The following is a 27932-nucleotide window of genomic DNA, read 5'->3' on the forward strand; positions in this document are numbered from 1 at the left end:
TTTTATTGAGAAAGTAACATAAAACCATCCTAGAATAGTGCAAGCAGTTCTTTAGAATAACCATATTCTAGGAAATCAGAACCAAGATTTTATTATTTAATAACTAAACCTATTGTCTTGTGTACTGCAGAACCATATAGGCCTCCCCCAGTCCCCCAAGTAGAGGGGAAGGAGGGGCAGAGAGAGAATGGGAGAGAATCCGGCTCCACACGCCTAACACAGAGACTGATGCCTGGGGCTTGATCTCCTCTTGAGATGCTTCCCTGAGCCAAAATTGATTGGATGCTTAACCGACTGAGTCACCCAGGCACTCCCAAGATAGGCTTTTTTTTGGGGGGGGGGGGGGTAAATACCATATACTCTGATCAAGAAGTGAAAAGCCTACTACTCCCCAACAGAAGTAATATGTTCTGATTTATTTTGAGAGGAGTGCATCTTTTTTGGCTACTACACCAGTTAGATGTTGCTATGGGAAAACTTACTAGTAAGTTAGGACATGCTAGAAGACACTCAAATTTATATGTATAAAGGTCTTATGTAGTCCTTACATTGTTTCAGCATACTTACATGAAACCACAGGTGGAGCCTTGGGAAACCTAGTATTCTTGGGTTTGGCATCATCTTTTTATAGATTTTATTTTTAAGTAATGTCAGTTCCCAATGTGGGACTCAAACTTAACTCAGATGGAGTCACCTGCTCTCCTGACAGCCAGCCAGGCACTCCCTGGCATCACCTTTTTAAAGACTTCATTGGGCTTAAAACTTTTGCAAAATGGTATAAAGGGGTCTTTGTTGATAGCTCAGTTACTGTTGGTAAAATTATAATAGGGGTAGATCAGATTTTAAGTAGTCCTAGGTTAAGAGAAGCAGCACATCAAACTGATAAGTTCATGAAAACCTTACTGGCATTCCTTAGAACCAGGTTATGGGAGATTGCTTAAATGATTTTGCAAAAAAACAAAACCAAAAACCCACACGCAGTGGTACATGTAGGCAAGTAAAATAACCTAAGGACATACACTAAGCTAGTAAAGAAGAGGCAAAAGTAGCTGGCATTTTTTTGTATTCCGGTTCTCCATGGCAGCCATTCTTCTGTAGCTTCAATCCATTACCTTTATGCTAAGTCACAGGTATTTTTGTATTTGCTGTGAGTCTAATGAGTAACTTGAGAAAGGTCACTACGGAGTTGGTATATTAACTGAATGTTGCAATTAGGTTGGGAAATAGTACCATTTGTCTTCACAGATTTCTACTTTTTTGAGGTTGAAACCAACCTAGTTAGTTTTTTCCTAGGTTATTACAATAAACTTGGTCTACTGAGGGCAGATGAATGGAAAACTAGCTATAATGCAGTAAGTCCTATGGCAGATGGTGGAGATTGATAATGGAATGAGGATAAAGGAAACTTTTACATTTGGATTTCCTTTTTTTTTTTTTTTTTAAAGATTTTATTTATTTATTCATTCATGAGACAGAGGCAGAGACACAGGCAGAGGGAGAAGCAGGCTCCATGCAGGGAGCCCGATGTGGGACTTGTTCCCGGGCCTCCAGGATCATGCCCTGGGCTGAAGGCGGTGCTAAACCGCTAAACCACTAAGCCACATGGGCTGCCCTACACTTGGATTTTCTAGAAAGACCTTAAAGAACTTGGATTTGAACTGGATATAAGTGTTTGACAAAATTTCAAAATGCAAAAGGATGTTTGGTTGAAGCCTCACTTAGTTTATCTTTGGTGTTATGGTTTGGCTCCCTGTTAACTTTTATAAGGATATCTGGTATAGTGAATTTGGTGACTCCTTTTTAAAACTTTTAGTTCTTAAGTGTTCTTGAATTAGTAGTAGTTACAACTTTTAATAACGTTTGCGTTTTCAGGATCTGTAATAAAGCAACAATCAGTCTGCTATAAAATTTGGCAAATGGTAGTAATTTGAAGTTGAACTCAACTGTTGGTTGAAAATAAGTAAATTATGTTGAACCATACAAAATTGTCAATAGTTGGCAATTTTAGACCCAGTGGCAATTTCCTATGGCTCAGTGTTGCTCAAAACATTTCTAAGTATGATCATTTTTAAAGAAGGGTTTATTATCAGTGGATTGCTTAAATTGACATTCGTCTGTACCTTCTATATTCACTACTTCAAGTACTGAAATAAGGTATGGACTATAATGCAGGCTATAATCTTCGTAAGAGGATTTTTCCACTAGTCCATTTGACTTGCCTATTTCTTTGATAATTTCGGAATTGTAGGTATTGGTGTACAGAATTGGGAGTTTCTATGTACCTAAACCAGACATTCACAACTAAACTGTATGCAAAGTCCTGCTACTAAGTATACTAGTGAAGAGCTCAAATTTGTGTTTCAGTGATTGGTATGTTTTTCCTGGGGTGAAATTAACAGGAATATTTTCCAAATGTTTTGTACCTTTTTTTTAACTTGAGTTGTCAAAAGTAGATAATTTTTTTTGGTATTAGAAAATATTTCCCATAGTTTTTGTAGATAAACCAGTTTACATTGTTGCCTGGAGCTTATGCTGCTTCGACCTGGTTGAGTTTCACTTTTGTACCTGCCCTTTTCAGGTTGTAAAGAAAAATGTAAACATTACTGTAGAAATTCCATTAATTGCAGCTGTACTAAAGTAACAGCAAATGTTAACATTTCAGATTATACCTTAACACTAGACCATGGACCTTTTCATTGGGTAAGGAATAATCTGTAACACTGGATAGAAGCTCTTCCTAGACCTGTTGCTAAGGCAACATTTGGCTATAAGCAGACACACTGTACTCTGAACAACAGTGCCAATGACAAAAAGCAGAGCTTAGGTCATTTAAGTTTCCTGGTACTCAAGGTTACTCACAGTTCAGGATTCTTTTTATAACCAAAAACCCATTCAAGCATTTTAGATAACGTTTTTATACTTCAAATTTAAATTTTTTCTATCATATTTGTTCTCCCATTGAAACAATTCTGTATTCAGCCAGTGTGGAAACTTAAAACCTCACTTGTCAACTCTTTAAATGAAGCATTCTGCCTGAGTGAATTTTTTAAAGAATTATTTCTGATGCAAGGTTTTAAGGTAGGCATACATTTTCAATAGGCTGAATATAGCTTTTTAGTGTGGCACAGTTCAGCATGCTTTTAGGGTTTTACCTTTGTGTTAAGATGCTTGTTACCTGATTTTTTCCAATTAGTGGTTTTCTACCTGCCTTTGAGACCCTTTTCAAAGCTTCTGTTAAATTAAGGTTAGCAGAGAAAATCTTATCAATATCTAGAATTAGAATATATAGGCATGAGTATGCCACCTGTTTCATACAAGTTCTTGTTTCTTGAATGGTTTGGGTGTTCTGGGATATTTTTTTTTGTGTGTGTGTTCTGGGATATTGATTTGTATGTATAATTGGACTTTTTTTTTTTTTTTTTTTTAATGCTTCCATAGGTATTCTCATCATTTGGGAAGTATGTTAAGAGAATTTTTCTAAAATTCTAAGTAGGAAAGGATTTAACTTTTCAGGACCACTCATAGTCCACTTTGATCACCAGCAAAGGAGATTTTACAAAGCCCCATGTGTCCTCTAGTAATGTCAATCCAGAGGCAGTGAAGGCAAAATGGAAGGGACAAAGTAGGGGAACTAATCTCTAGTATGCCAGATCTAACATTTAAGACTGTGGGTAGGAATTCCCCTGTAACCCATTCAACCAATATAGAGAGAACTGTTACAAATGAACATAGTAAATTGGATCAGACACCCCCCGGGGTTGCTTGTAGTTTCATTAGCTGTGTAACCTCCACAATACTTTGCTCTTTTTGTTTCCCTACCTATAAAATGTGGAGGAACCTTTTTTTTTTTTTTTTGAGTTGGTCCTTATTAACAGGTGGAGAGGCAGAGGCCTAAGGATGTAGGTAGTATACTCAAAGTTGCCTGGATATTACTGCCTAAGTTGACTTGAAACCTGCACTTCCTGTGTCTTATTGTGTTCATACCTCCCTCCCCCTTAAAAAAAAAAAAAAGTCTTGAGTGCCTACTGAAAAAATGGCCCCAAAGCAAAGTAATGACAGCTCCCAGATTCAAATTTCATTACCACCAAAAACAAAACAAAACACCACCAAGCCATCCCTGGTTATCAAATTAGTGACAGATATCACAGTACAGCTTAACAGAATGGACTTTAGATTTGAGAAAGACCAGCCTTGTCACCCAGATACTGTTTTGGGCCTTAGTTAACCTCACTATTGTTTCCTTGCTTGCCAAACCTGCACAATCCTAGTACACTGTAAGTAGAGTCAATAAATGTTAACATTATACATACATATTTTGTTAAAAAAAGATGGAGGCTCTCTTAATACAGATCATACTTGCATCAGTTACCCACTATGATCAGGAACCCTCACACAGGTGACTTTTTCTCAAGAAAAATATGGTAGGTTTGCTTCATACTCTACAATGAGATGTAGATTCTTCTACTTAAAAAAGAAAAGGTAAACCTAGAAGAAATAAAACTGATGACTATGAAAGAAAAACGTGCTTTTGTGCTTATTAGTGTTATTTTAAAAGCATTTTTCATTGTTTTAATACTTGCCTTAAAACAGGCATGCTATTTGCATTAAACACCTATAAGCATACCCAGTATAGAAGTTTGCCCTTTTAGAGTTAATGCTTGATCGCCTGTGGGCATGTTCTCTCACTTCCCATGTGTTTTTCAAAAATCTGCTTTATTGTAACTTAAATTTTTTTTTTAAGATTTCACTATATTCATGAGAAAGGCAGAGCAGAATCCTCATGGGGAGCCTGATGGACTGGATCGGGGATCATGCCCTGAGCCACTTGGGCGCCCCTAATTTAAAAGTTTTAATTGGTATCTTTTCTTAAAACTTGATTTAGTAAAAAAAAAAAAAAAAAAAAAAAAGGAAGAAAAGGCTAGTAAGCCAATTTAGTTGATCCTGTTGTTAGAGTCCTTGTTTGCAAATTCACCTACTTGTCAAAATTTATTTGTAACCCCAGACTTAACACCCAAGTTAATTTCCTGCTCAGGGACATGCAGAGTGGTGAAGAATTTATATCACCCAATGCCCAAAGTGATGCTTGCCTTGTTTCCGTTACCACACTGTAAAGAAGCATCCCTTCTATGGTCCATTTAATGGCAAATCTTTCACATTTTTGTGCTTACTCGGGACTTTAAGATGGCCCTCAAGCCTAGTGAAGTCCTAAACAAGAAGAAGGAGGTTGTGACGTAATGACAGGTGTTAGGGTTGGCTGCAAGTTTAACGTTAATGAATCAACAACATAAATGTCTTTATATATGAAACACAGCTAAAACAAAGCTATATATTAACTGGTTGATAAAAACATGGCCCAGAGGTTCAGAGGAACCTTAATTCCCCTATGAACACATGGTTCAGTATTTGCTAATTTCAGTGTTCCAGTAACTTCACAGAACAAAACTACTTTGAGTAACAATTAACCTTCATAGCCCTTATCTCTAGAAATAACTAAAAAGATTTATCCAACTTTATAAAAGCCATGGCTGCCTTAAGCTGATGTTTTCTCCTACTCTAAATCATAAGTGGACTTGATCAGATTTTAAGGAAACGGAGAAGGCGGATATAACCCTAATCTGAAGTGCAGGTAAACACATTCCAATACTAAATAGGATTACCACCATTTTGATCTGACCTTGAACGTTTTGTGTTCTCCATTTATGAGAATTTTTAACATGACGTGAAGTTCACATGATAGTATAAATTAGCATCTTAGAGCTAAAGAAAATATTCCTGCTGGTGGCAACAGACCATTTTACCTCAGGTGTTCTTATACAGGTCCTCTGGTTAAGATCCTACCATTAAAATAAAAAAAAATCCTACGATAAGTTTGTTAGACAAATAGCCATTTACCCTCAAATGTCATTTAAATAGGAGCTTACAAATTTTCCAATAGTCCAAGCTGAATATTTTCATAATTGAGCGCATTTCAGTTTTTAGTTTTGCTAATTGTATTTAAGCTTGGTCATAACAAATGGAAAAACTTAAAAAAAAAAAAAAACCCAATTTATAAACTGTCAGTTTCTTTAAGTGGCTAGTTCAATACAATGAAATACTTCTTGATTAAAAACAAGACCTCTACTGTCAAATCTTACAGTTTTTAAGGTATGAAATCTAAATTCTAATTCATATATGTGTGTAGAGTTAGATGTATTTCTTAAAGGGTCAAAGTTGTGGCTAAACTCACTCTTAAGATTTAAGGTTTATCTAAGCAGTGAGGTTGGTTTCTCAACTTTGAGCAGCCTTTTCTCCCAATAAGATAAACCCATCCTATTAAAACCTGTGTGTTTTCTCCCAATAAGATAAATCCCTCCTATAACAACCTGTGCGAGTTCCACTGCAGAATTTATCACATTGTGTTTTAATTTCCAGTTTTTCAGTATCCCATTAAATTGGGGGCTCCTTCAAAGCCAGAGAAGGTCTATTTCTATTCAAATGGAATGTATTTATCCATAATCACTGAGTGTTAAATCTCCAAATTCTAAGAAGAAACTTCTATCAAAGCTTTGGTTTAGATTGTGTTAAATCATTTTTAAGATTGTAGCTTTGAGGCATTTTATTATAAAAAGCTAGCACTCATACACATGAACTAACAAGAACTTAAAATTCATCACACATTTACTTCATTTTTTAGCTTGACCTTCTAGTAAATCTTTAGCTTCATTGATTTTGGCTGCTATATAAGGAGATCCTCCTATAGGAAGAAAGAAAAAAGGAATAGTTATAATATGACTTTTCAATTTCTGCTTGGTGAAGACCTATTCTCTTGTTTCAAGGATCCCTACTACTTATCTGGGAGGTGGAACTAGCAGAAATCGTATTTTGACTTTTTAAAATGATTATGACACTGCAACCAGATCACCAAATGTATATGGTCCAATATATTTGACCAAAGGGAAATGAAGTAATTCATGTGAGGAAGAATTCCACAAAAATGGCACCTTCAAAAACTAAAGTGACAAATAAGAGCTGCCCCCAACGTATGTGACCTTGAAATAATATAAGTTACCTATTTATGATTACAAGCCTATAAATGAACATGAATTTATTGTACTATGTTACTTTGAAAACATGATGTTCTCAGAGGTTTGTGAGCTTTGCTGGAAAGACCCCAGTATACTTTGTACTTTCTCTGTCCTTCAGTTTTTTTCTTTTCCTGTTATTGTGCCTTCATGATGTTCCTTACCAGTGCTTTTGTACTGGAGCAGTGATTCTCAAAATGCAGTTCTCAGAGCAGGAAGCATCAACATCCCAAGAAGCAGCTTGGAGAAACGGAATTTTATAGGCTCCAAACTACACTTTATCAGAAGCCCACCAATAAAACAAGCTAAATTTTGTAAAGTAGGCTACGACAGTCTAGTACCAAACAATCACAAACCCGTTTAAACTCAAAACACTCTTAATGAAAGGCCTATCCTTTTTTGAGCAGTAGAATATGGATTTGGGGGTTTGTATTTTGGTGTTCCTAGTAATTATTTGCTTTCAACACAGCTACGTCTGCTTAGAAATGTATCAAACAAATTATACAGGTTTCTAACTAGGTAACCCCTAATTCCAAGATCTAAATGGATAGAAAAAAATGACATTTCATTAACTGAAACTTAACATTTCCTTTCATATAGACCTCCCAACCCCAAAACAGTATTAATAGTATTTAGACTAGTAAAAGTCACATTTTATCACTATTGGAGATGAGAAAATGGTAATGCTTATCATTACTTTCAAATTACAGTAATTACTAAGTATAAGACTATTCTATAAATTTTTCACTAAGAATTTATTCTTTTAAGAATAAAAAAATATAAGAACTAACAATAGTTAAGTTATAAAAATAATAGTTATAAAAGAATAGTTAATAAAAGAACAAGAACTTAAAATTCATCACACGTTTACTTCATTTTTGAGCTTGACCGTCTAGTAAATCTTCAGCTTCATTGATTTTGAAGCTGGTAAACAAGTGGATCTAGCCTGGGCAACGGTGCTCACACATAGATTTAAGCATTTCCTTGAAACAGCCGAGAATTAAATTTATGAAATTATTCCACTAGTAACAATTGGTCACTAAAAAAAAAACATGTAAAACAAGAATTTAATGACTACTTACCCTTGTCTGGGTGATTTAAAAGCATAATTCGTCGATGAGCATCTCTTATTTTTCCTTTATTGGCAGTAGGGCTAATTTAAATTTAAAAAGAAAAAGGTATAGTTTACTTCAGACTACTTCTGGATCAAATCAAAAAAATAAAGGCCAATTAAAGATACTGTGAAACTGAAATCAAGTCAACATGAAAAGTGGTTTAGGAACCTCTTCCCTAACATACACGGATGATGAATATTCTGAATCACAGAACTAAATAGCTCCTTAGGAAAATAATGCATTCTTATAATTAGTTGAGGGGCACCTGGATGGCTTAGTTGGTTAAATGTCTGCCTTTGATTTGGTTCAAGTCATGATCTTGGGGTTAGGCTGGGATCCAGCCCTGCATTGGGCTCTGAGCTCAGCACAGTGTCTGCTTGTCTCTCTCCCTCTGCTTCTCCCCCAACTCGTGCTCTCTCTCAAATAAAATCTTAAAATTATTTGAACTTTCTAATCATTATATAAGTCCTTTTATTGAAAGGGAAAGCATGTTGTATCTGAAAATGAAGGCAGAATTTCACTACAAAAAATGTTATAGGGCAGCCCTGGTGGCCCAGTGGTTTGGCACTGCCTTCAGCCCAGGGTGTGATCCTGGGGACCTGGGATTGAGCCCTCTGCCGGTGTCCCTGCCTCTCTGTGTCAGTCATGAATAAATAAAATCTTAAAAAAAATGTTATAAAGAACAATAATCTTTCAGTGAATTAAAAAGTCCTTATGTGCTAGTGTGCCTTCTCACTGGACTTTTACAGGGAGTGTTTAGATATTACAATGTATGTAACCCTATTATAACTCTTAGTAAAAGGATATTTGCTCATATCTCAGAGTTGTAGAAAAATATTACAAATATTAGAAATTATTTACCTTACGCCTAGTATTAGTGCTGCTTCTCTTTTTGTCATTTTGGGTTCAAATCCACCTCTATAATAGCCACCACTGAAGGCCTGAGAGAGGAAATGCATTCATAAAAATAGATAATAAACTGAAAGTTGCTAAAAAATGTTGAAAATGTTCACAGCAGAAAAATTAAGACAATTCAGAGAACTTTAAAACTACTACAGCATTTTAGCTTTATAGGAAGCAACCAATATTTTAATGATATTAAACATCAATTTTTTCCTCCAGAAAAATTCTAAAAAATGTAAGACAGAAGAGGTGCCTCATAGCCAGTTCTTCTGGGAATAAAGGGAAGCTTATTCCAAGTTAGCTGTGTTACAGGTGAAAATTTGACCTTAAGAATATGATTATGTGTTAGAAAAACAAGGGCTGGGATCCCTGGGTGGCGCAGCGGTTTGGCGCCTGCCATTGGCCCAGGGCGCGATCCTGGAGACCCAGGATCGAGTCCCACGTCGGGCTTCCGGTGCATGGAGCCTGCTTCTCCCTCTGCCTATGTCTCTGCCTCTCTCTCTTTCTCTCTCGGTGACTATCATAAATAAATAAAAATTAAAAAAAAAAAAAAAGAAAAACAAGGGCTTCAAGAAAAGGATTTGGAGATCTTTTATGATGAGTGGTTCAAGGGTATTCTGAGAGTCAAGGTAACTACTAAAACAAGACTTTTAAGGTATGTATGGAGGGACGCCAGGGTGGCTCAGGGGTTGAGCCTCTGCCTTCGGCCCAGGGTATGATTCAAGGGTCCTGGGATGGAGTCCCACATGGGGCTCCCTGAGAGGATCCTGCTTCTCCCTTTGCCTGTGTCTCTGCCTCTCTCTGTGTCTCTCATGAATAAGTAAAATCTTTAAAAAAAAAAAAAAAGATATCTATTGAGAAAACCAGGCTACCAGATCATATGAGTAAAGCCTACCATCAATCACCATATTGTCACATTCAATTACAGCAATAAAAATACTAACAAGCTGTCACAGCCAAACATCACATCCAGTCATACTCTTTAGCCTACTTCACTCTGGTGCTACCCAAGTATCTTGGGGAGTGCCAGGGCCACACAACACAGGATCCCTAGACACTGCAGATCCTTAGATCCCTGTGTTGGTCATGCAGAGCAAATGAGGGAAGGCAAGAATCTGGACAAATGGTACTGAAGTTCTCTAAACAATAGTGATTATTAACTTTCACGATACTAGAATTTCAATACCTTAGCCACAATTCTGTCACAAGCCTCAGAACTTCTAAACCCTGTTTGTGGGAGACAAGAGAAGGGGCCCAAAGCACTAAGAACCTCATGGATGTTTGGAAATTTACCCTCTCCAAGTGTGACTCTAAGCTTCCTACATAGGCAGCAAAGAATTAGCAAAAATGTTTAGCATGTCTTACAGATTTTGGTAGACTCTGAAAAACTTGTTTTACTTGAGGTTCCACATGTTTCATGGCTTGCAAAACATAACGGCCTACAAACAAAAGCAACAGAATAATTAAAAAAATCTCCAACCTCCCCTACACTTCACTTCGACTCCCAAACCATAAACAAACCTGCAAATCCCGCAGCAGCAATGGTCAGTCCAACAGCTACCACGGTACTGGCCTGGTAAGGGGAAGCAGAGTGAATCATTTACTTCTGGAATTCTCACCTTTCCCTATGCGTACCTATCGTCCCATCCTAAACTCATTACAAGTTTTACTTCAAAGGGGAAAACAACTTTGAGGAAGAAAATCGCCTGCCCATGATCTCTCAGGAGGACTGCAGCTTTTTGACTCTAATTCATTGTAAAGCTGTGGGATTTTCAACTGTGAAAGGGAAGGGCGAGTGGATTTGCTTATTTACTTTTACGACAGTGGAACTGAACACCTCTCATCTCTGGGCAAACGAAACCACACTGATGTTCAATCAAGAACGAAGGAAGTAACATTTCTGCTGGAGAAAGCACGATGTGAGGTCCCCGCAGAATTCGGACAACACGCTTCCACGTCAAAACGTGGGCCGAAGCGCCTTCCACCCCGTGGCGTCTCCCGGTCCCCGCGCAGAATCCCCCATGTGTTCTGGGCCCGAGAAGAGACGCGTCGGCCGGAGTCCAGGGGAAGGACACACTAAGGAAGGTCGCGAGGCTGCACCGGGCGAAGAGCAGCGACAATCAAACGCGTTTCCACTAATCTCGGAGCCTCGGGGCCGATGGGCCAGAGACCGGAGCCCCTGGCGGAAGGGCCATGGAAGACCATAAAGGCCCTAGAGGGGTTGTGTCCCAGAAGGTGTGGCTGTCCGGGGCCCTACGTCTCCAGCCTAGAGTCGCAAGGGGGAAGAAAACCTCGGCTCTTTTCCTCCGAGGTCGCGAGGCCTGGGCCCGAGACGGCTCGGGAGACCGGCAGGCCGCACTCACCATGGCTCCGGCTCGGCTCCGCGGCCTCCACCGAGAGCGCGGCTCATCCCAGCCCAAAGGCCGCAGCCAGCTCGCACGCTTCTACCCGACGGCCAAGCGGCCCCCGCCAGCGGCGGACGCAAACCGCCCCGCCAGCGGCGCGTCAGGAAACACGGCAGCCGGGCCGCCAACGGGCCGGAAAACTGTCGTAAACGGGGCCCGCGGAGGGCCAGAGGGGAAAGGTCGCTGGAGCAGTGGGCAGGTGCAGAAGGCACCTGGAGATTGGCTGGCGGCGGGCGGGCCGCCTCCTTCCTCGGGCTCGGAGCTGGGGCTTCTCCGTTTTGCCCTTGGCTACCAGGCGGAAGGTATTTGGAAACTCCTGTCGGGGAAGGTATTGATGCCGAAGGGCGACGACGACTACCGAGTAGCCTCACTCAGAACGCTCCCCCACCCCCCTTTGCAGCACGTGCATTCGCCTTTCATTTTGTTTTTAATTGTCAAGGGTAATGAACATCCTCAAATATGCCGTGACAGTTCCACCTCGAAGCCAAATAAATATGTGGCAAGCCGGGATAGCAAACGAGAATATGTCCCCCCGCCCCAAAACCAAAACAACAAACCACATTGTGTTTCAGGGCTGCTCAGTAGCGTTTTCTTATTTAAAAAGGATTTTTAATTTGTGACTTGACCTCGTGTAAATAAATATCTGGGGTTTTGTTTTGTAGAACGGAAATGTTCACTTCAGAGACAGTTAATATTCTGAACACGGGGTCCCCAAATCCGCACAACCGAAAAGGGCTATTTCAAATTTCTCTCCCTTTCCTCGAAAACTAGCATCAGTCTCATAGATCCCCTAAGTAATAATCAATGCTTGAGAAGAGGAAAGAAAGGAAGTTTTACAGTGTTTGGATGATCAAGTAAATTTGGAGTTACTTTCCAGTTAGAACTTACTGAAGTATTAGAAATCAGTTTACGTAGCAATGAAATTCTGCTTCGATGAATTGGTTGCATGTTAGAGATGTATGCAAATTTGTTGGTCTTGTTTTCCCCATCTTTAAAAAGGTTCTGCATTTGGATCTTTAAGAATTCTTCTAGCCCTGCGATTTTTGTGATGTAATCTATTGTCAACCAATAAATGTATTCTGTAAAGAATTACGTGTCACATAAAGATTCTTTTATTCTGTATATTTTTTGGTATATACAAACTACACCATACAGCTTGCTTGAGGAGCAGGTTAACATGAGGTAGCCCAGCCTCAGGAAGCCAAGGATAAGTAACACAGAGACACTTGAAGTGGACAGGGCTCTTGTTTTTGGAGGCAAATCAAAATAGATGTACAACCCAGTTCTGTCACTAGTTGTATGACTTTGGATAAGTTGTTTCTGAGTCTTCTCATTTGTAAAACAAGGGTAATGATGACTACCTCACCAAATTTTTGTGAGGGTAAAGAATTATGTACATAATATGCTCTGCATGTAATTATCACTTAATGTGTTGGCCATTATCATAATGAGGCATGTTGAAGTACAAATTGGTGTGCAGAGGCCTTCCCGATTCTCATGATATCTCACTCATGGATGTAAGCCTGGTAATCTTTTCCATTCCCGCTAAGGACATGGAAAGAACCTTTAAAAGTAAGTTTTTGAAATTTCTATCCAGTGATGAATGGATAATTATTCCTTGCTTCTTCTAGCTTCTGATGACTGCTAGCATTCCTTGACTTGTGACTGCATCACTTCAATCTTCAAGGAAGGTCAGTATCTTGAAATCACTTTCTACTCTGTCTTCACATTGGCTTTCTTTGTGTGTAGAATCTCTTTTTCCTCCCTTTTATATGATTGTATTTAGGGCCCAATCCTATAATCTGGGATAATCTCCCCATCTCAAAATCCTTAGCTTAATCATATCTGCAAAGACTTTGCCACATAAATTATTATTTACAGGTTCCTGGCTTTAGGACCTGATATCCTTGGGGGCCATTATTTATTATAGAGAGTAAGAGAAGACAATAGGGACAAGAGAATGAGAAAGGACTCTGCTCAATTTCTTCTCCCAAATTTGCCAGAAGGTAAGTCACTTCTTGAGAGTGAGAGTAGAGACAAGTGTTCTTGCACTGTGCCTTTCAAATACATTTTGAACATAACTATTCGTAAAAAATACATTTTACATTGTGACCCTGAGAACAAATACATACTTAACACACAGAAGTACCCGTACATGCACACACAAATACACATTGAATTTAATGTGTATTTTTAATTTATTATTATTTTTTATGATTAGCACATTTTTTAAGTGCTTAAAAGCCAAACATAGTTGTTGTTGTTTCTTTTTAAGATGTATTTATTTATTTATTCATGAGAGACACAGAGAGGCAGAGACACAGGCAGAGAGAGAAGCAGGCTCCCTGCAGGAACCCGATGTGAGACTCAATCCCAGGAGCGTGGGATCACAACCTGAGCCAAAGGCAGATGCTCAACCCCACTGAGCCACTCAGGTGCCCTGAAGGGTAAACATAGTTTAGGTAGGGCTTTAGGGCATGTAGCAGAAAAAGTGGCAAAGACTCTCCAATAGAGAAGTTACTATACCAGAGGTTTACAGTAATAGGTACAAACTGTTCAGACCTGTTAATAGGAATATACAAGAATCTTTGAAGGAAACAAGTCTTATATAATTTGGGGGACAGATCAGCAACCTCATCAGGTTAGGAAGACTTGACATTGCTGAGTCACTTTCTACATTGATGTTCTATTGCCTGTCTTCACCTTTCCTTCTGGGACAACTTATATTCTGGGGCAGCTCAGTGGAGTAGCTTGTTAATATGGACCCATAGAGCTCTCAATCTAATGTGCTATGTTCTATTACTAATAGGAATCCAAGTATCAGTGATATCATTCTTAGGTGGATATAGCCATGAATTCCCATGACCACTTACCCCCAAATGAAAACGACACTTTCAAACTAGTTTAAAATGTTATGCACAATCAAAAATGATTGTTAGAGATGATCTCTCAGAGTGATGTAACCTACTTTTACTTCTAGATCTATATTATTATTTTTTTTAAGATTTTGTTTATTTATTCATGAGAGACAGAGAGAGAGAGGCAGAGACACAGGCAGAAGGAGAAGCAGGCTCCATGCAGGGAGCCCAATGTGGGACTCGATACCAGGATTCCAGGATCATGCCCTGAGCTGAAGGCAAATGCTCAACCCCTGAGCTACCCAGGCATCCCATAGATCTATATTAAAAACAACAAATGACTTGACGAGAACCTGAAAAAAAAGTGATGTAGGACATGAGAAACTAGGGAATACTTAGAATACTGGTAGAGGTGCAAACATCTTCAGAGAAAAGCCTCCTTATTAGCCAATTTGTTGAAACACACTCCTCTGCTCCATTCAGAGCTGAGGAGTTTGCTGAAACCAGAGTAGGAAACTGGGTAGTCTCCTCCTATCTGCCAGTCCAAAGCAAACCACTCTGCTGTGTGCATGTCCTGCATCCTTAACTCTCAAATAACTACTCTGCACAAAATTAACAATGTCAGGATTCTAATTTGCGTTTCTTGTTCTAAGATATTGTTGATAGAATAATTTGTGTTTTTCAAGAATATGAAATGAATGTTTAATTCAGCATAGAAAGAAACAGGAAATAAATGTTCAATAAAAGAATAGTTTACATAATTTGTTTCCTCCTCTGTAAAGTCAACATAATACTAGTACTTCATTGCATTGTTTTAAGAATTAAATTAGATAATATATGGGAAGCAGATAGTATATAAATAACATAACTGCATAACTGCCCAGAGAGCGTATTATTTTTATTTCAGCTTATCTCTTCAACCCCATCTTCTCTAATTTAGCCCTTTCTAGCTCAGGTTATAATTCTCAAACCAGTCCCCACAATTCCAGAGTCTCATTATTGATTTCAATTTTTAGGCTCCAATGAGAGGAGCCTAAAATTTATTATTATTATTATTATTATTATTATTATTATTATATAAATTATTCTGTCAACCCAACAGATACAAAGAAAATGTATTCCTCTGTGTCTTACTTCTCACAAAGATGAGTTCTGTTGCATTGTTTTGTAGGTATTCAATATATCTCTCTAATGGACCTAAATCCATCTTCAGCCACAAATAACCAACTCCAAGGATTAGGGCTGCTTGGCCTCCACCCCTGGTTTGTCCCTTTCTCTTTTGATGGCTGATTTGTTTGAGTTTTTACTTACTTCCTCTCCCTTGGGATTGTGCTTTCCTTTTTTGTCCTTTCAGAGAATACTTAACATCAGAGTTTATTTTCCAAGGATTAAAAAAATGCAAGTTTTCTCACAGATTGCTAAATGATTTAGCAATTTAGTTTGTCTTGCCAGTGGCTAAACAGTCAGATAACCAAGGGACAAATTTCCTAAAATATGATCTATTACAGATGCTTTCTTGCAGTTTTGATAGACATCCTTCTAAGACTCCACATTCAATCCAGTGGGTTCCAAACGGATCTAAAATGGTTCAGTTCAATAAGAAATAGATGTTGGGTACTACAGTCAGTTCCAAGATAACCCAATTGGAGAAAAATTATTAAAACTATTTTTTTCTTTTTTTTTTTAATTTTTTATTTATTTATGATAGTCACACACAGAGAGAGAGAGAGAGAGAGAGAGAGAGGCAGAGACACACACAGGCAGAGGGAGAAGCAGGCTCCAAGCACCAGGAGCCCGACGTGGGATTCAATCCCGAGTCTCTAGGATCGCGCCCTGGGCCAAAGGCAGGTGCCAAACCGCTGCGCCACCCAGGGATCCCTATTAAAACTATTTAACTGAATCTGGTCTTAGACTTTTAGGTAAGTTCACTTTAAAGTAACAGGATTGTTGTAGGTGGCAAGGAAACAGATTTTCTTGTATATATGTCAGAAATCTTGGATGGATTTGAGAAAAAAGCAAACTTAAAGGCCCATGCATGGATTTCATCTTTTTCTCTTGCAGAGGCTGAATGGGTGGAGAGGATAAGACCACCTTTCTAATACATAAGTGCACCCTCTTCATCTTTTCTGCCTGGACTTGGATCAGTTCTATGACCTTCTCTCTTGCCACAATATCTGCTTTCCTAGGCCCCTGGAAGCCATTGCCCTGGTAGTTTTGTAGTGTATCCAACACAATCAATTACCTCCTTTTGATACATAAATCATTCATCGATGAAGCTTTTTGGTGTGTTCCTTTATCTTTGTTGTCAGCTCCCATTGCACCTCAACAAACTTTTCCTACCATATCTTCCTTTGCGTTCAATAATTTCTTTCATAGTTTCTTGATCTTTAGCTCTTCAAGGTTGTATTCATGTCTGAAAGGCTTCTAAGTCCATCACACAGCCAGACTTACTGATCATTAGTTGACAAACTGTTTCTTCCATTTTGCTTACCTTTTTTACCATCTCTCTTCTTTGATAAGCTGTTTGCATCTCTTCCAACATTCTTTGTTAAATTTTTGTTGCTTGGAATTTTCCTCATGGAGTCATACGATTTGTTCTTGCATCCAACCCAAGGAATGGTTAGAAAAAAACAAGGTTCCAGGAAGATCATTGAGTATTTCTCCTAATTCTATGTGCTCTCTCAAGTGGAGCTTGAGTGGATTCACAACCAGCAGGTCATTTAACCACTGGTGCATCTCTCATTGTAAAAGCCTAGGGCCTCCTTCACTGTGTTCAGGATAGTTGCCACAATTTTTACTTTTTTAAATTTTTATTTTTTTTAATTTTTACTTTTTTGGATAGTGTATCGTATTCTTTTTTGAGGTTATTATAATTTTATTTTCTTCAACTAAGCCCTTCTCTATGTCCAGTCTTTTCTCTCAAAGTTGAAGGGCCAGTTCTGAAAGACCCATATCACAATTTGTTGGGCAAATAGAATCATCAAAAACCTCATCATGAGATTCATATTCTTCCTTATCACTCTCCTAGCTGGATCTTCATGTGATTCATCACTTTTCACAACTTCATCAGTATCTCCTTCAACCTCCTTTGTTCTTCCTCCACTTAATCCTCTATAAGACCTTCTTGAGGAAATTACCAAATGTATTGTTTTCTCCAGTGGCAGCTTGGAAGCCCGTATAGGGTGCCTTTGGGGGGGGGGGGTCCTGGAGTTTGGCAATTTCATTCTTTTTATCTTCCTTCTCTTTAAGAGTTTCATTCATTTTCCATTGCATGTCTAATTCCTTTCTGTCTAATGAATTAACATACTTTTGAAGTATGTTCTCCTGTTTTTCAAAATTCTTGAGGAGAAGCATTTCTTGAAATAATGTGACATGGTGCAGGTAAGATAATTTTATCTGAGTATCTAGATTCATTTTCTGATTCCTTGGGAGATAGAGTTCTGCATCAAAAGTGACAGTTAGTTCTTTGATCCTGCTGGTCAAATACTGTTGAACGTATAAGTATTTAATCTCATCCCTTTTTGTGATCTCCAGGTTCACATCAGTTGGATTTGCTTTTGCAAATTCCATTAACTTTGGAGATCTAGGCTGAGTGTTAATGTCTTTGATGACCTGACAATGAATCTCATGTTGTCAGATCAGTGTTCTTTCCAGAAGAGAGTCTGAGGACTCCTGCATCTGAGCCTACAAGACCCTGCCTTTTCATCCTGACTCTATCTGCTGTTGCTTAAAACAAGGAGAGTTTCCTCATCATACTGAGATCTCTTTTCTGGAACTTCTCCTGGGTATATCAGGGAGATTTGGGTAATAGGCGTATGCCTGGACATGTTAAGAATTGACTGAATGCTCTTCAGTTCTTGTACCAGTCACTGTATTACCTTGATTATATTACCTTGATGTATTACCAGCCACTGTTGGGTCTTGAAGAGAGAGGATGCACCTGTTTGTGTGCATTTCCTTTGAATGGGCTATGGAGTCTAGGTGTCCCAGTTTCTCTTTCTTCTTGGTGGTATTTATTCTCATATGTTGAGGTATCTTATAGTCTGAGGCTGTACTCATATTGAAGTCTCCTATATACAACTGGGCCTCTTTGATGGCTCCAGCTATCTTTGAGATCGTCATAGTCATCATCAGACTTATTCTTTTTTTTTTAATTTTTATTTATTTATGATAGTCACAGAGAGAGAGAGAGAGAGAGGCAGAGAGAGAAGCAGACTCCATGCACCGGGAGCCCAATGTGGGATTCAATTCCGGGTCTCCAGGATCGCGCCCTGGGCCAAAGGCAGGCGCCAGACCGCTGCGCCACCCAGGGATCCCCTCAGACTTATTCTTACACAGTTTCTTCCTTTATTTTTTTCACTGTTGAATCTTAAATTGGGCCCATTTCAGCTTTTAATATGTTTCTTCCTTTTTTTTTTTTAAAAGATTATTTATTTATTCATAGAGACACACAGAGAGAGAGGCAGAAGCACAGGCAGGGAGGAGCAGGCACCATGCAGAGAGCCCGACGTGGGACTTGATCCAGGGTCTCCAGGATCACACCCTAGGCTGCAGGCGGCACTAATCCGCTGTGCCACCGGGGCTGCCCTGTTTCTTCCTTTTCTTAATTTGATTTTCCACCATAATTTCACTCAGGGTTTTAGGTAGAAAATTTTTCCCTTTTTCTGTAATTGATTCTTCTGGCATACTGCTACTCCTGTCTCTTTTTCAAATCTCTCCAAATTGCTTGTTCTTCTCTCTAACTTGCTCATTTTGACTTGGAGCACTTAGAGGGCTTCACAAACTTGAGGATATCTTGTGGTTACTTTGGTTACTTTACAAACTTGATATCTTGTGGTTAGTTTGGATGGCATGAACCACAACAATATCATTTTCTAACAAATCACTCTGTAGCTTCATGAGGCCAAGTTGATATTTTCTTCTTTCCAAACTCATTCCTTTTCCACTTGTTGAATTTTCTAAGCTGTTTTTCTGATAATCTCAGCTTGAATTTGGGAATCTAGATCAAGATCTGTTTGTTTAAACTGCATATGCTTTGGCAATTTGTCATTCATTTGTAGGAGTTTCCAAAATTTATTCCTTAAAGCTTTGAGCTGTTCTCTCTTCCCAGCCTTTATTCCTTCACTTCTTTCATTAACTTGTCATGTTGTCTTTTTCTTCTGACATTCTCAGTACTTTAGGCTTTGGGATCTTCCATATTTTCTGGAATTGGCTTCAGTTCCCAACCTGGAAGACAGCACTTTAACGTTGATGGCTTCAATTTGGTTCAAATTCAGAAAAAGTAGTGAAAACAAAAATATTAATGCCTATTCCAGTAGTCACCAAGAAATGGTCATCAAAGCTAGGATAGTTGTGTTTAATCTATCCATAATTATTGTCAAGCATATTTAAGTGCCAGTAGTCTACTATATTTGTCAATGAAGGATTATTCTGACTTTTGATATAGACTCAAAATTTTCCATTTTGCATTCCACCAAACATCAATATTGGTTAATGCCAAATGTGATAGTTTGGATGAGATTATCCTCTGTATCTTCAAGAAGAGAATCAGAATGTTCATCTTTCTTCTCTGTGATATCACTGCTCTTGTCATATGTGGGGAACTCACAATGATACAAAAAACCAGAATCAGGCAGCCCCGGTGGCTCAGCGGTTTAGCGCCGCCTTCAGTCCAGGGCGTGATCATGGAGACCCGGGATAGAGTCCCATGTCGGGCTCCCTGCATGCAGCCTGCTTCTCCCTCTGCCTATGTCTCTGCGTCTTTCTCTGTGTCTCTCATGAATAAGTAAATCAAATCTTTTAAAAAAATAAAAAGAAACAAAAACAGTGGCACCTGTGTGGCTCAGTCAGTTACGTGTCTGCCTTCAGCTCTAGTCATGATCTTGAGGTCTTGGGTTGGAGCCTAGCATCAGGAGTCTGAGGATTGAGGAATCTGCTTCTCCTTCTCCCACTGTGATCTCTCTCACCCTAAGACATTCCTTATTCCCCGCCCACCTCCACTCAGGCAATGGATGATTTCATTTGTTCCATAGCCTTGAAGACTATCTTTAGACTGATGATTCCCAGACCTCTCTCTTGACGTTAGACTTGTACTTCCAAATGCCTATCTGAAACACTCCTTAGATACCTAGATGATATCTAAGTTCAAATTTAACATGATGAATGTTCCCTGGCTTGTTCTTCCTGAAGTCTTTCCAGTCCCAGCAAGTGGCAACTCCATCCTTCCAGCTGCTCAAGCCTATAGCTTTGGAGTGAGTCACTTTTGAATCCTTTCTTTTACTCACACATTACATTTCCTCCATCAGCAAATTCTATCAATTCTTCCTTCAACATATAGCAGGAGTCCAGCACTTCTTTCCATTTCCACTGTTATCATCAACTCCTAGTTGAATTATAGCAGTAGCTTCTTATAATAGTCATTATCCATGCTGGAAACCAATGGAAACTATACCCAAATGGAGTAACTGAGGAGAATTTAATAAAGGAACTGTTTACAAAGGTACACACAAGATTAAGAGAAATTCACAAATGATGGCCACATGTCCTGAGTATAGTAAGGCCGCTGGGGCCAAAGGAGTCATTACTTTTCTTAGACCTGAAGGAGCAAGGAATGGGACTAATTACCTGAACACACACATGAAACAGAACCTGTATTTTTCAGTGTACAAACTCAATCTGCCTGTGGCAACCTCCAGGAATGAAGATGGAGAAATGAACAGATTTAACTCACTGTTCTACCTTCTGATCTTCTGATCATGGACATAAATCAACCCCAAGCCAGAAGATTAGAGAGCCTCCTAACCTTATATGTTCCTCTGGGATATAGAGCAGAACTAGGGCTTCCTGTTTAGTGGGGAGTCTGCTTCTCCTTCTCCCTCTACCCCTCCCCCTTGCTCATGCTCACTCTAATAAATAAATAAAATATTTTTTAAAAAGAAGAGAAAAAAAAAGTAAGAAGATCATGATGTAGCTTCCTATGAAATCAAAGACATGTACATAAAATGTTTCCATTTCTCAAGTGTCAAATCTAAGATTCTGAGATTGATATAAAAGAGAAAGAAACAGGGATCCCTGCGTGGCGCAGCGGTTTGGCGCCTGCCTTTGGCCCAGGGCGTGATCCTGGAGACCCGGGATCGAATCCCACGTCGGGCTCCCGGTGCATGGAGCCTGCTTCTCCCTCTGCCTATGTCTCTGCCTCTCTCTCTCTCTCTCTCTCTGTGTGACTATCATAAATAAATAAAAATTAAAAAAAAAAAAAAAGAGAAAGAAACAAAGAGAGTCAAAGGAGAAGGAAAAGAAGGAAAGGAGGAAGAAGCTAGCAGCAGAGATAGCAAAAGATGGAAAAAAGGTATTCCAGGGCGAAGAGGAGAAAAAGGAGCCATTAACAGAAATCTTTATTCCATCAATTTCCTGTCATATCCTCTGTGGATTTTACCCTGAGCTAGAGAAGTTCTGGGTTTCTTTGAGTGGCTATGATTCTGTTTTGTTTTTTGTTTGTTTGTTTGTTTTTAAAGATTTTATTTATTTATTCATGAGAGACACACAGAGAGAGAGGCAGAGACACAGACAGAGGGAGAAGCTTTCCTTAGGGAGCCTGCTGTGGGACTCGATCCCAGAACCCCCATAGGATCATGACCTGAGCCAAAGGCAGACACCCAACCACTGAGCCACCCAGGTGCCCCTCTTTCTTTTTTTTTTTTTTTTTTTTTTTTGTCCCTCTTTCTTTTTAAATGGAAGAAATAAAAGCATGTTTATCTGCTAAATGAATGACCTTATAGAGGGGAAAATTTGACAAAATTCATTGAATCACATAATTTAATCTTTAATCGTATAGTTAATATTAATGATTTAAATTAATAATTTTTAATATTAATTAAATACTATTAATACAGTATATAACTTAAGAATGAGAAGAAAGTGTAGAGACCATTTTTTTCCCCAATAGCTTTGCTTTATTAGTGAAAACACAGGGCCTCAGAGTGGTTGGTTGACTGACTTCTAAAGCCCTGACAGAGTCAGTACCTGCCCACACTTCTTGTCTGCTTTCCGGATGTGTATAATGTTAGGGCAATAAGATGAGTGATGAGAGGGTCACAGAATTGCCTTTCTCTGTAGTTCCTGACCATTGCTTTTAGGAATTGTCTCAGATCTGGATTAATGGAGTTGAACTTCCCGACTAGCAACCATTTAGTCTAAGGGGTCTTGTGTGGGCAGCTCACATAATGAAATATGTAAAACTAAATGGCACTCAGTAAATATTTTCTTCCTTTCCTCCTTCATTCCACCTCTGTTTATCCTATTCCTTCCCTCCTTTCCTCCAGTGATCCTGCCATGACCTTACAGTCTACCATTGGGAATTCATACTGTTGTCCCCTGTTTGGATATGAATGTTCTTGGTAGATGATCATACTGAACAGCTTCTCTGTGAAGTGTTTTAACAGATTCTTTTGGGGTTATAAGTAATAAAAGGAATACTTTAATGGGGTACAGAAAAAAGAGATTTGGAGCAAGAGGGACCAAGGACAGGCCCAGGCAGGAATCCTATGAAGACCTAGGACAGTGAGGAAGTAGAGGGAAGGCTGCAGTCAACCTCAGCTGAGCCCACCCTGCCTCGGGCTATTATAAAATAATTTACAACTATTTCTTTCCTTTCTTTCTTTTCTTTTCTTTTTTTTTTTTTTTTTTTTAGTTTATAACTATTTCTTCTGTGATTTTTCTCTCCCCTTTTCTCAAGTTGTTTCATTTTTTTCCTCACTGTATCTGTTGTAATCTGACTTCCCACTTGGATTTTTAATTACAAGAACCCTTGTCCTTATTAGTCTGGAGTATGAGTAGAGGGCCAGTCAGAGAACTGAAGTATGTCTGACAAGAGGGACAGCATTTAGGAGGCATGTCTTTGTGGAGAAGGCTCTGCTTTCAGTCTGTAAGGAAGGAAAATTGAGGTGCTTGGGATTCGGGGGACTTGGAAGTTGGGGTAGCTTCTAGCGCCTTTTTTCCAATGGAGATTTTCCAGTCAACCCTCCGTTTTATTTCATCTTTGCATGTCTTTTTCTGTTGTGTTTCTCAGTTCTTTTTCCCCCTTCTCTAGCCAGGGTTCCACTTGTATATAGCAGCTTTATGCACTGACTAAATCAAGCCCTCCCTGCTGAGCTGTCAGCAAATGGAACTGACCAGCAGAACAGTCTGTGAAAGTGCACCTTGTGCTTGGGCCAGACAGACAAGCACAATTATTTGATTGCAGAAGATTGCCACTAAATGAGGGTGAAATAGTGGGTCTGAGACTTGTTGGTGAATATTATTAATAATATAGTGTCATGCATTAATAACATAGTGTCATGTGAAACAAAGCTACACTGGAGGGTCTGTCTGAAGTCCCATTTTAAATCACATTTTCAGGGAGGTAGATGATGGAGGAGATGCGATGTAATAAAACAAGGTATCTTTAGGCACCCGTTTGGGAGTTTCAGTTTGACTTAGGCTGCAGTTAAGAGAATACATGTTGTCATCATAAATTATTTGGTGGCCAGAATGAAACACAGAGTTCGTTCTTGGCTAATTGTCATAAAAATCTCATTACTGTGGTGCTCTTTTTGTGAAAAATCATCTTCACTCTTATCATTAGAGTCCTTGAATAGAGACGATTGCAAAAACTCCATGATATGGAGTGTGATATCCTTGGTTACTGCAAAGTCAACTTCCTTAGCCCACCCAACACAGGCAGCCATTCTAGACTCTTCTACTTCTCCCTTTGTAAGCTTCATAGTCCTGCCAAATAGGATTTGTCACCATCATTCTCCAGATGTCCCTGAAGCTCACTGCCCTGGGCTTTCACTCAAGGCTTTCACTCATTCTCTCTATTCCAAGTGCCCTTTTCCCATCCCATCTCTGTCCTTTAGTTAAAGGCCCAGATCAAATGTGCCTTCTGTAAAGCCATCTTTGTTTATTCTTCTTTGTTCATTGTGAACAGGTGTCCACAACTTTATGTAAAGGAACAGATATTAAAATTAGGCTCTGTAGGACACATATAGTCTATTTATTCTTTGTTTTATCAAAATGTGAAAACTATCTTTAGCTCATGGACCTTGACAAAAACAAGTCACAGGATGAATTTGGCTCATGGGCCTTAGTTAGCTAATCCACAGTCTAAAGCGATTTCTCCTTTCTCTGAACTCCTGTACAATTTTGTGTTACACATGCCACTTACCACATCTAGCCTTGTATAGAAATTATTGGTATACAAGTATTTTTTCTACTGAACTGAAGATTCTTGACAGTTGTAATCATGTCTCCTATACTTAACATCTATCAATTATAATATCTGAACATAGGAAGTAGCTAAAGGATGTTTATGAAATGAATGAATCAGTTACAGTATCTTCCAGCAGGAACGTAATTTATTTCTCAACCTTTCCAAGCTCTTCCAGCCCTTGACTTCCTGACAGGTAGGTTTCCCACCTCTACTCTGAAGCTGGACCCCTTAATAAGGCCATTGTACACCAAAATACAACTGATATTTAGACATAGCATATTGTTTTCATTTATTAAATATTGTATTCATTGAGCACTTATTATATGCAGAGCTCTGAGAAAACATCTGTGGACAAGATAAATGGCAGCCTCAGCCCCAGAGGTGCTTTTGCAGTCTCTACTGGGAAGCATGATCTTAATATGAGCTCCCCTTCTAACATTTCTCAACTGTACTTTTCTGTTTTTCAGATTATGAGTTGATATTTGCTACTTGGTTTCCTATGGTGGAAGAAATAATAAAAATTATAATACTTGAAGTGACATTTAATATATACTTTAGGCAGTTATAGATATCCTCTTTAATATGTACAACCATAGGGACAGTGGGAAATTTATCCTTTAGGAATTTAATGAAGAAATAAACTGTGTTTAGTTATTTTATTGTCAATTTGGATTGGCTGGTGATCACAGCTGTCACTTAACCAGATTATAGGAGATAAACCAGTCTACCAGAGGCAGTATCTTGATCACCCACTAAATAAGCAACATCAATTAGCATAGACACATAGTGAGTAATAAGTGGTGGTTAAAAAGCTAACTTAGCCAGTAAGTGAAGGACTAAAGATTTGATTTAAGGTCTATTTGAGTCCTAAGCCTGATCTTTCCAGTGTAATCAAAGTTATGTTGGCGCATGTGGTTTTATCTTGAGTCCGTTGTACTGATATGAACAATAGTGGAGCAAAACATAAAAATAAGAAACAAAAATAGCTACACATACAATTTGTTGAAAGAAATGAAGACATTTATGGCAATCTCTGGAAGAAAATATTTGAAGAGGGACTAAGTTCTTAATATTAAGAACTTCCCTTCTTCTATTAAGATTTTCCTTAAGTTCTTTTTTTTTTTATAGTAGCTTTTCCTTACTGTCTGCCTCACACAAAATCCATTGCCAGACAAAGCTCTTAGCTCTCCCAGTTCCCCCCAGTGCTGTTTGCTGAGCTCTTTTTCCTCTTGCTACCATTCTGGGGATTCTACTTTATTCCTCTTTTCCAGTTACTATCTGTCCATTCAGGGTGTTCCTGTTCATTTATAATCTCTGTCTCCCTGCAGTCCACACTGTGGTAAGTCAAATTCTAAGTTCCCAAGATGCCCAGGCACTGGTGTTCACCTGCTCTGTGATTTTATCCCCATGGGTGTGGGCTCAACCTGTGGACACGGTGGGCTCATTGCCCCTGAATTAGATTAGGTAATATGGCAAAGGTGATTAGTCGTTCCTGTGGTTATGTTACTTTATGTAAGAAACTGTCATAGTGGACCAGAGTGAGATTCTCATGCTTGCTTTGATAAAGTAAGTTGTCACGTTTCAAAAGCCCTGTGGTTAGGACCTGAAGGTGGTTTTTGGGAGCTGAGAACAACCTATAGGAGCTGACAGCCAGTAAGAAAATGGGGCTTTCGTACTTCACCTCCAAGAACTCAATTCTGCCAACAACTTTACTGAGTTGGGAAGTGGCCCCCAAGCCTCTGATGAGATTGCAGCCAGGGTTAATACCTTGGTTTCAGCCTTGTGGACCCTGAGTAGAGAATTTAGCTACAGTGTTCCTTTATCATCTTCTTTTTGGTTAGTTAAGTGTTTTTTTTTTTTTTTTTTTTAATTCCATTTATGGAGTACCTGGGTAGCTCAGTCAGTTAAGCATCTGCCTTCGGCTAAGGTCATGATCTCAGAGTCTTGGGATTATGCCCTGCATCTGGCTCACTGCTCAGTGGGGGGTCTGCTTCTCCTTCTCCCTCTACCCATCCCCTCCTCCCCACTTGTGCCCATGCTGTCTGTCTCTCAAATAAATAAAATCTTTTTTAAAAATTCCATTTCTGCTCCTCCTTTACTTGTTGGTTATACTCTTTTACAATTCTTGTGGTGGCTACTCTTAATAGTACAGCATGGATCTTCAACTTACTAGAATCTAATATACATTAATACTTATGCCATCTCCTAAGAGATTTTCCCTTCCTGTCTTTTGTGTTTTTGTTGTTATTTTAATTATACATGTATTTTAAATACTGAAAACTTTATTTTTATTTTATACAGTTAACATACACTAAGATTTACCCATATAATTATCATCTATATTCTTTATTTTTCTGTTTTTCTTTTCTTCATTTCCATGCCTCTTCCTATGATCATATTCCTTCACCTAAAAAAATACTTTTAGTATTTCTTTATTGCTGGCCTGTTGGTGACCTCCAGTTTTTGTTTGGTTGGAAATATATTTTGTTTTATTTATTAAAGGATATATTCACTATATAATTGTAGAATAGTTCATTTCTTCTATCACTTTAAATAGACCATTTCATTGTCTCTGGCTCTCATTGTATTCTGGTGAGAAGAAAGGTCTCAGTATAATTTTGTACTTCTGTCATTTTGGGAGGGGATGTGCTTTTTAAGTTTTAATCTTTTTCCCAGCAATTTATAACATACCTCGATATGGATTTTTTAAAATCTGTATTTCTTGGGGATAGTTTTTCTTCATGAACCTATGGATTTTTGTTTTCAGTTTGAAAATTTCTCAATCATATTTTTTTAGGTATTATTTTTACTCTGTTTAATGTTTTTCTGAAACCTTAGTAAGATGCATGTAAAGACTTCTTACTGTATCTGCTTTTTTTTACTCCGTGAATTTGTTATCTATGACTAATTAAATCATCCCAAAATTTATAGCTTAAAGCAACAAACATTAGTTACTACACAGTTTCCTTAGATCAGAAATTACAGAACAACCATCATTCTGGTTCAAGCTCTGTCATGAGATTGCAATTGAGTTGTTGGCCAGAGCCCTAGTCATCTAAAGGTTTTATGTGGCTAAAGGGAACTCTTTCAAGATGCTTACTCAGATGGCTCTTGAAAGGAGGTCTCATTTCCTTACACATGGATGATATATTTCATAAGACTGCTTGAGTGTCTTTGATATGACATCTGGCTATCCCCAGATTAAGTGAAACAAGATAGAGAATGCAAGGAAGAGACTGTAATGCCTTCTGTGACCTAATTTTGGAAGTTCCACACTGTTACTTCCACCACATTCCATTTGTTAGAAGTGAATTATTAAATTCAGCCCACGACCAAGAGGA

At 38.7% G+C, this 27932-nt stretch overlaps 1 protein-coding gene and 4 pseudogenes across 1 annotated transcript; all 5 read right to left on the reverse strand.

Annotated features, from left to right (window-relative positions):
• Positions 1-6577: 6577 nt before the first annotated feature.
• DNAJC19 (DnaJ heat shock protein family (Hsp40) member C19) lies at positions 6578-11783 on the reverse strand. Its single transcript, XM_072807534.1, has 6 exons — positions 11443-11783; positions 10601-10652; positions 10445-10518; positions 9038-9117; positions 8144-8214; positions 6578-6733 (listed from the first exon to the last, which is right to left on the reverse strand). Exons 1-6 carry the CDS (start codon positions 11443-11445, stop codon positions 6663-6665), a joined length of 351 nt encoding a protein of 116 aa, XP_072663635.1. The 5' UTR covers positions 11446-11783; the 3' UTR covers positions 6578-6662.
• Positions 11784-16229: 4446 nt separating this feature from the next.
• On the reverse strand, positions 16230-17137 carry LOC140621995 (cilia- and flagella-associated protein 44-like; annotated as a pseudogene).
• Positions 17137-17912, reverse strand: LOC140621997 (cilia- and flagella-associated protein 44-like; annotated as a pseudogene).
• A 55-nt stretch (positions 17913-17967) lies between these two features.
• LOC140621998 (cilia- and flagella-associated protein 44-like) lies at positions 17968-19093 on the reverse strand (annotated as a pseudogene).
• Positions 18701-19975, reverse strand: LOC140621999 (cilia- and flagella-associated protein 44-like; annotated as a pseudogene).
• Between the last annotated feature and the right edge of the window lie 7957 nt (positions 19976-27932).

Source organism: Canis lupus, chromosome 31 (assembly GCF_048164855.1).
Source record: "Canis lupus baileyi chromosome 31, mCanLup2.hap1, whole genome shotgun sequence".
In the NCBI taxonomy this organism is placed as follows: Eukaryota; Metazoa; Chordata; class Mammalia; order Carnivora; family Canidae; genus Canis; species Canis lupus.

What these genes read in the sequence shown, in the direction of transcription:
- DNAJC19 (XM_072807534.1), bottom strand. An exon ending in TGCTGCTGCGGGATTTGCAG is followed by an intron (nt 10,519 to 10,600) that starts GTTTGTTTATGG and finishes TTTTGTTTGTAG; the next exon opens with GCCGTTATGTTTTGCAAGCC. An exon ending in TTCAGAGTCTACCAAAATCT is followed by an intron (nt 9,118 to 10,444) that starts GTAAGACATGCT and finishes TTCCTCTCTCAG; the next exon opens with GCCTTCAGTGGTGGCTATTA.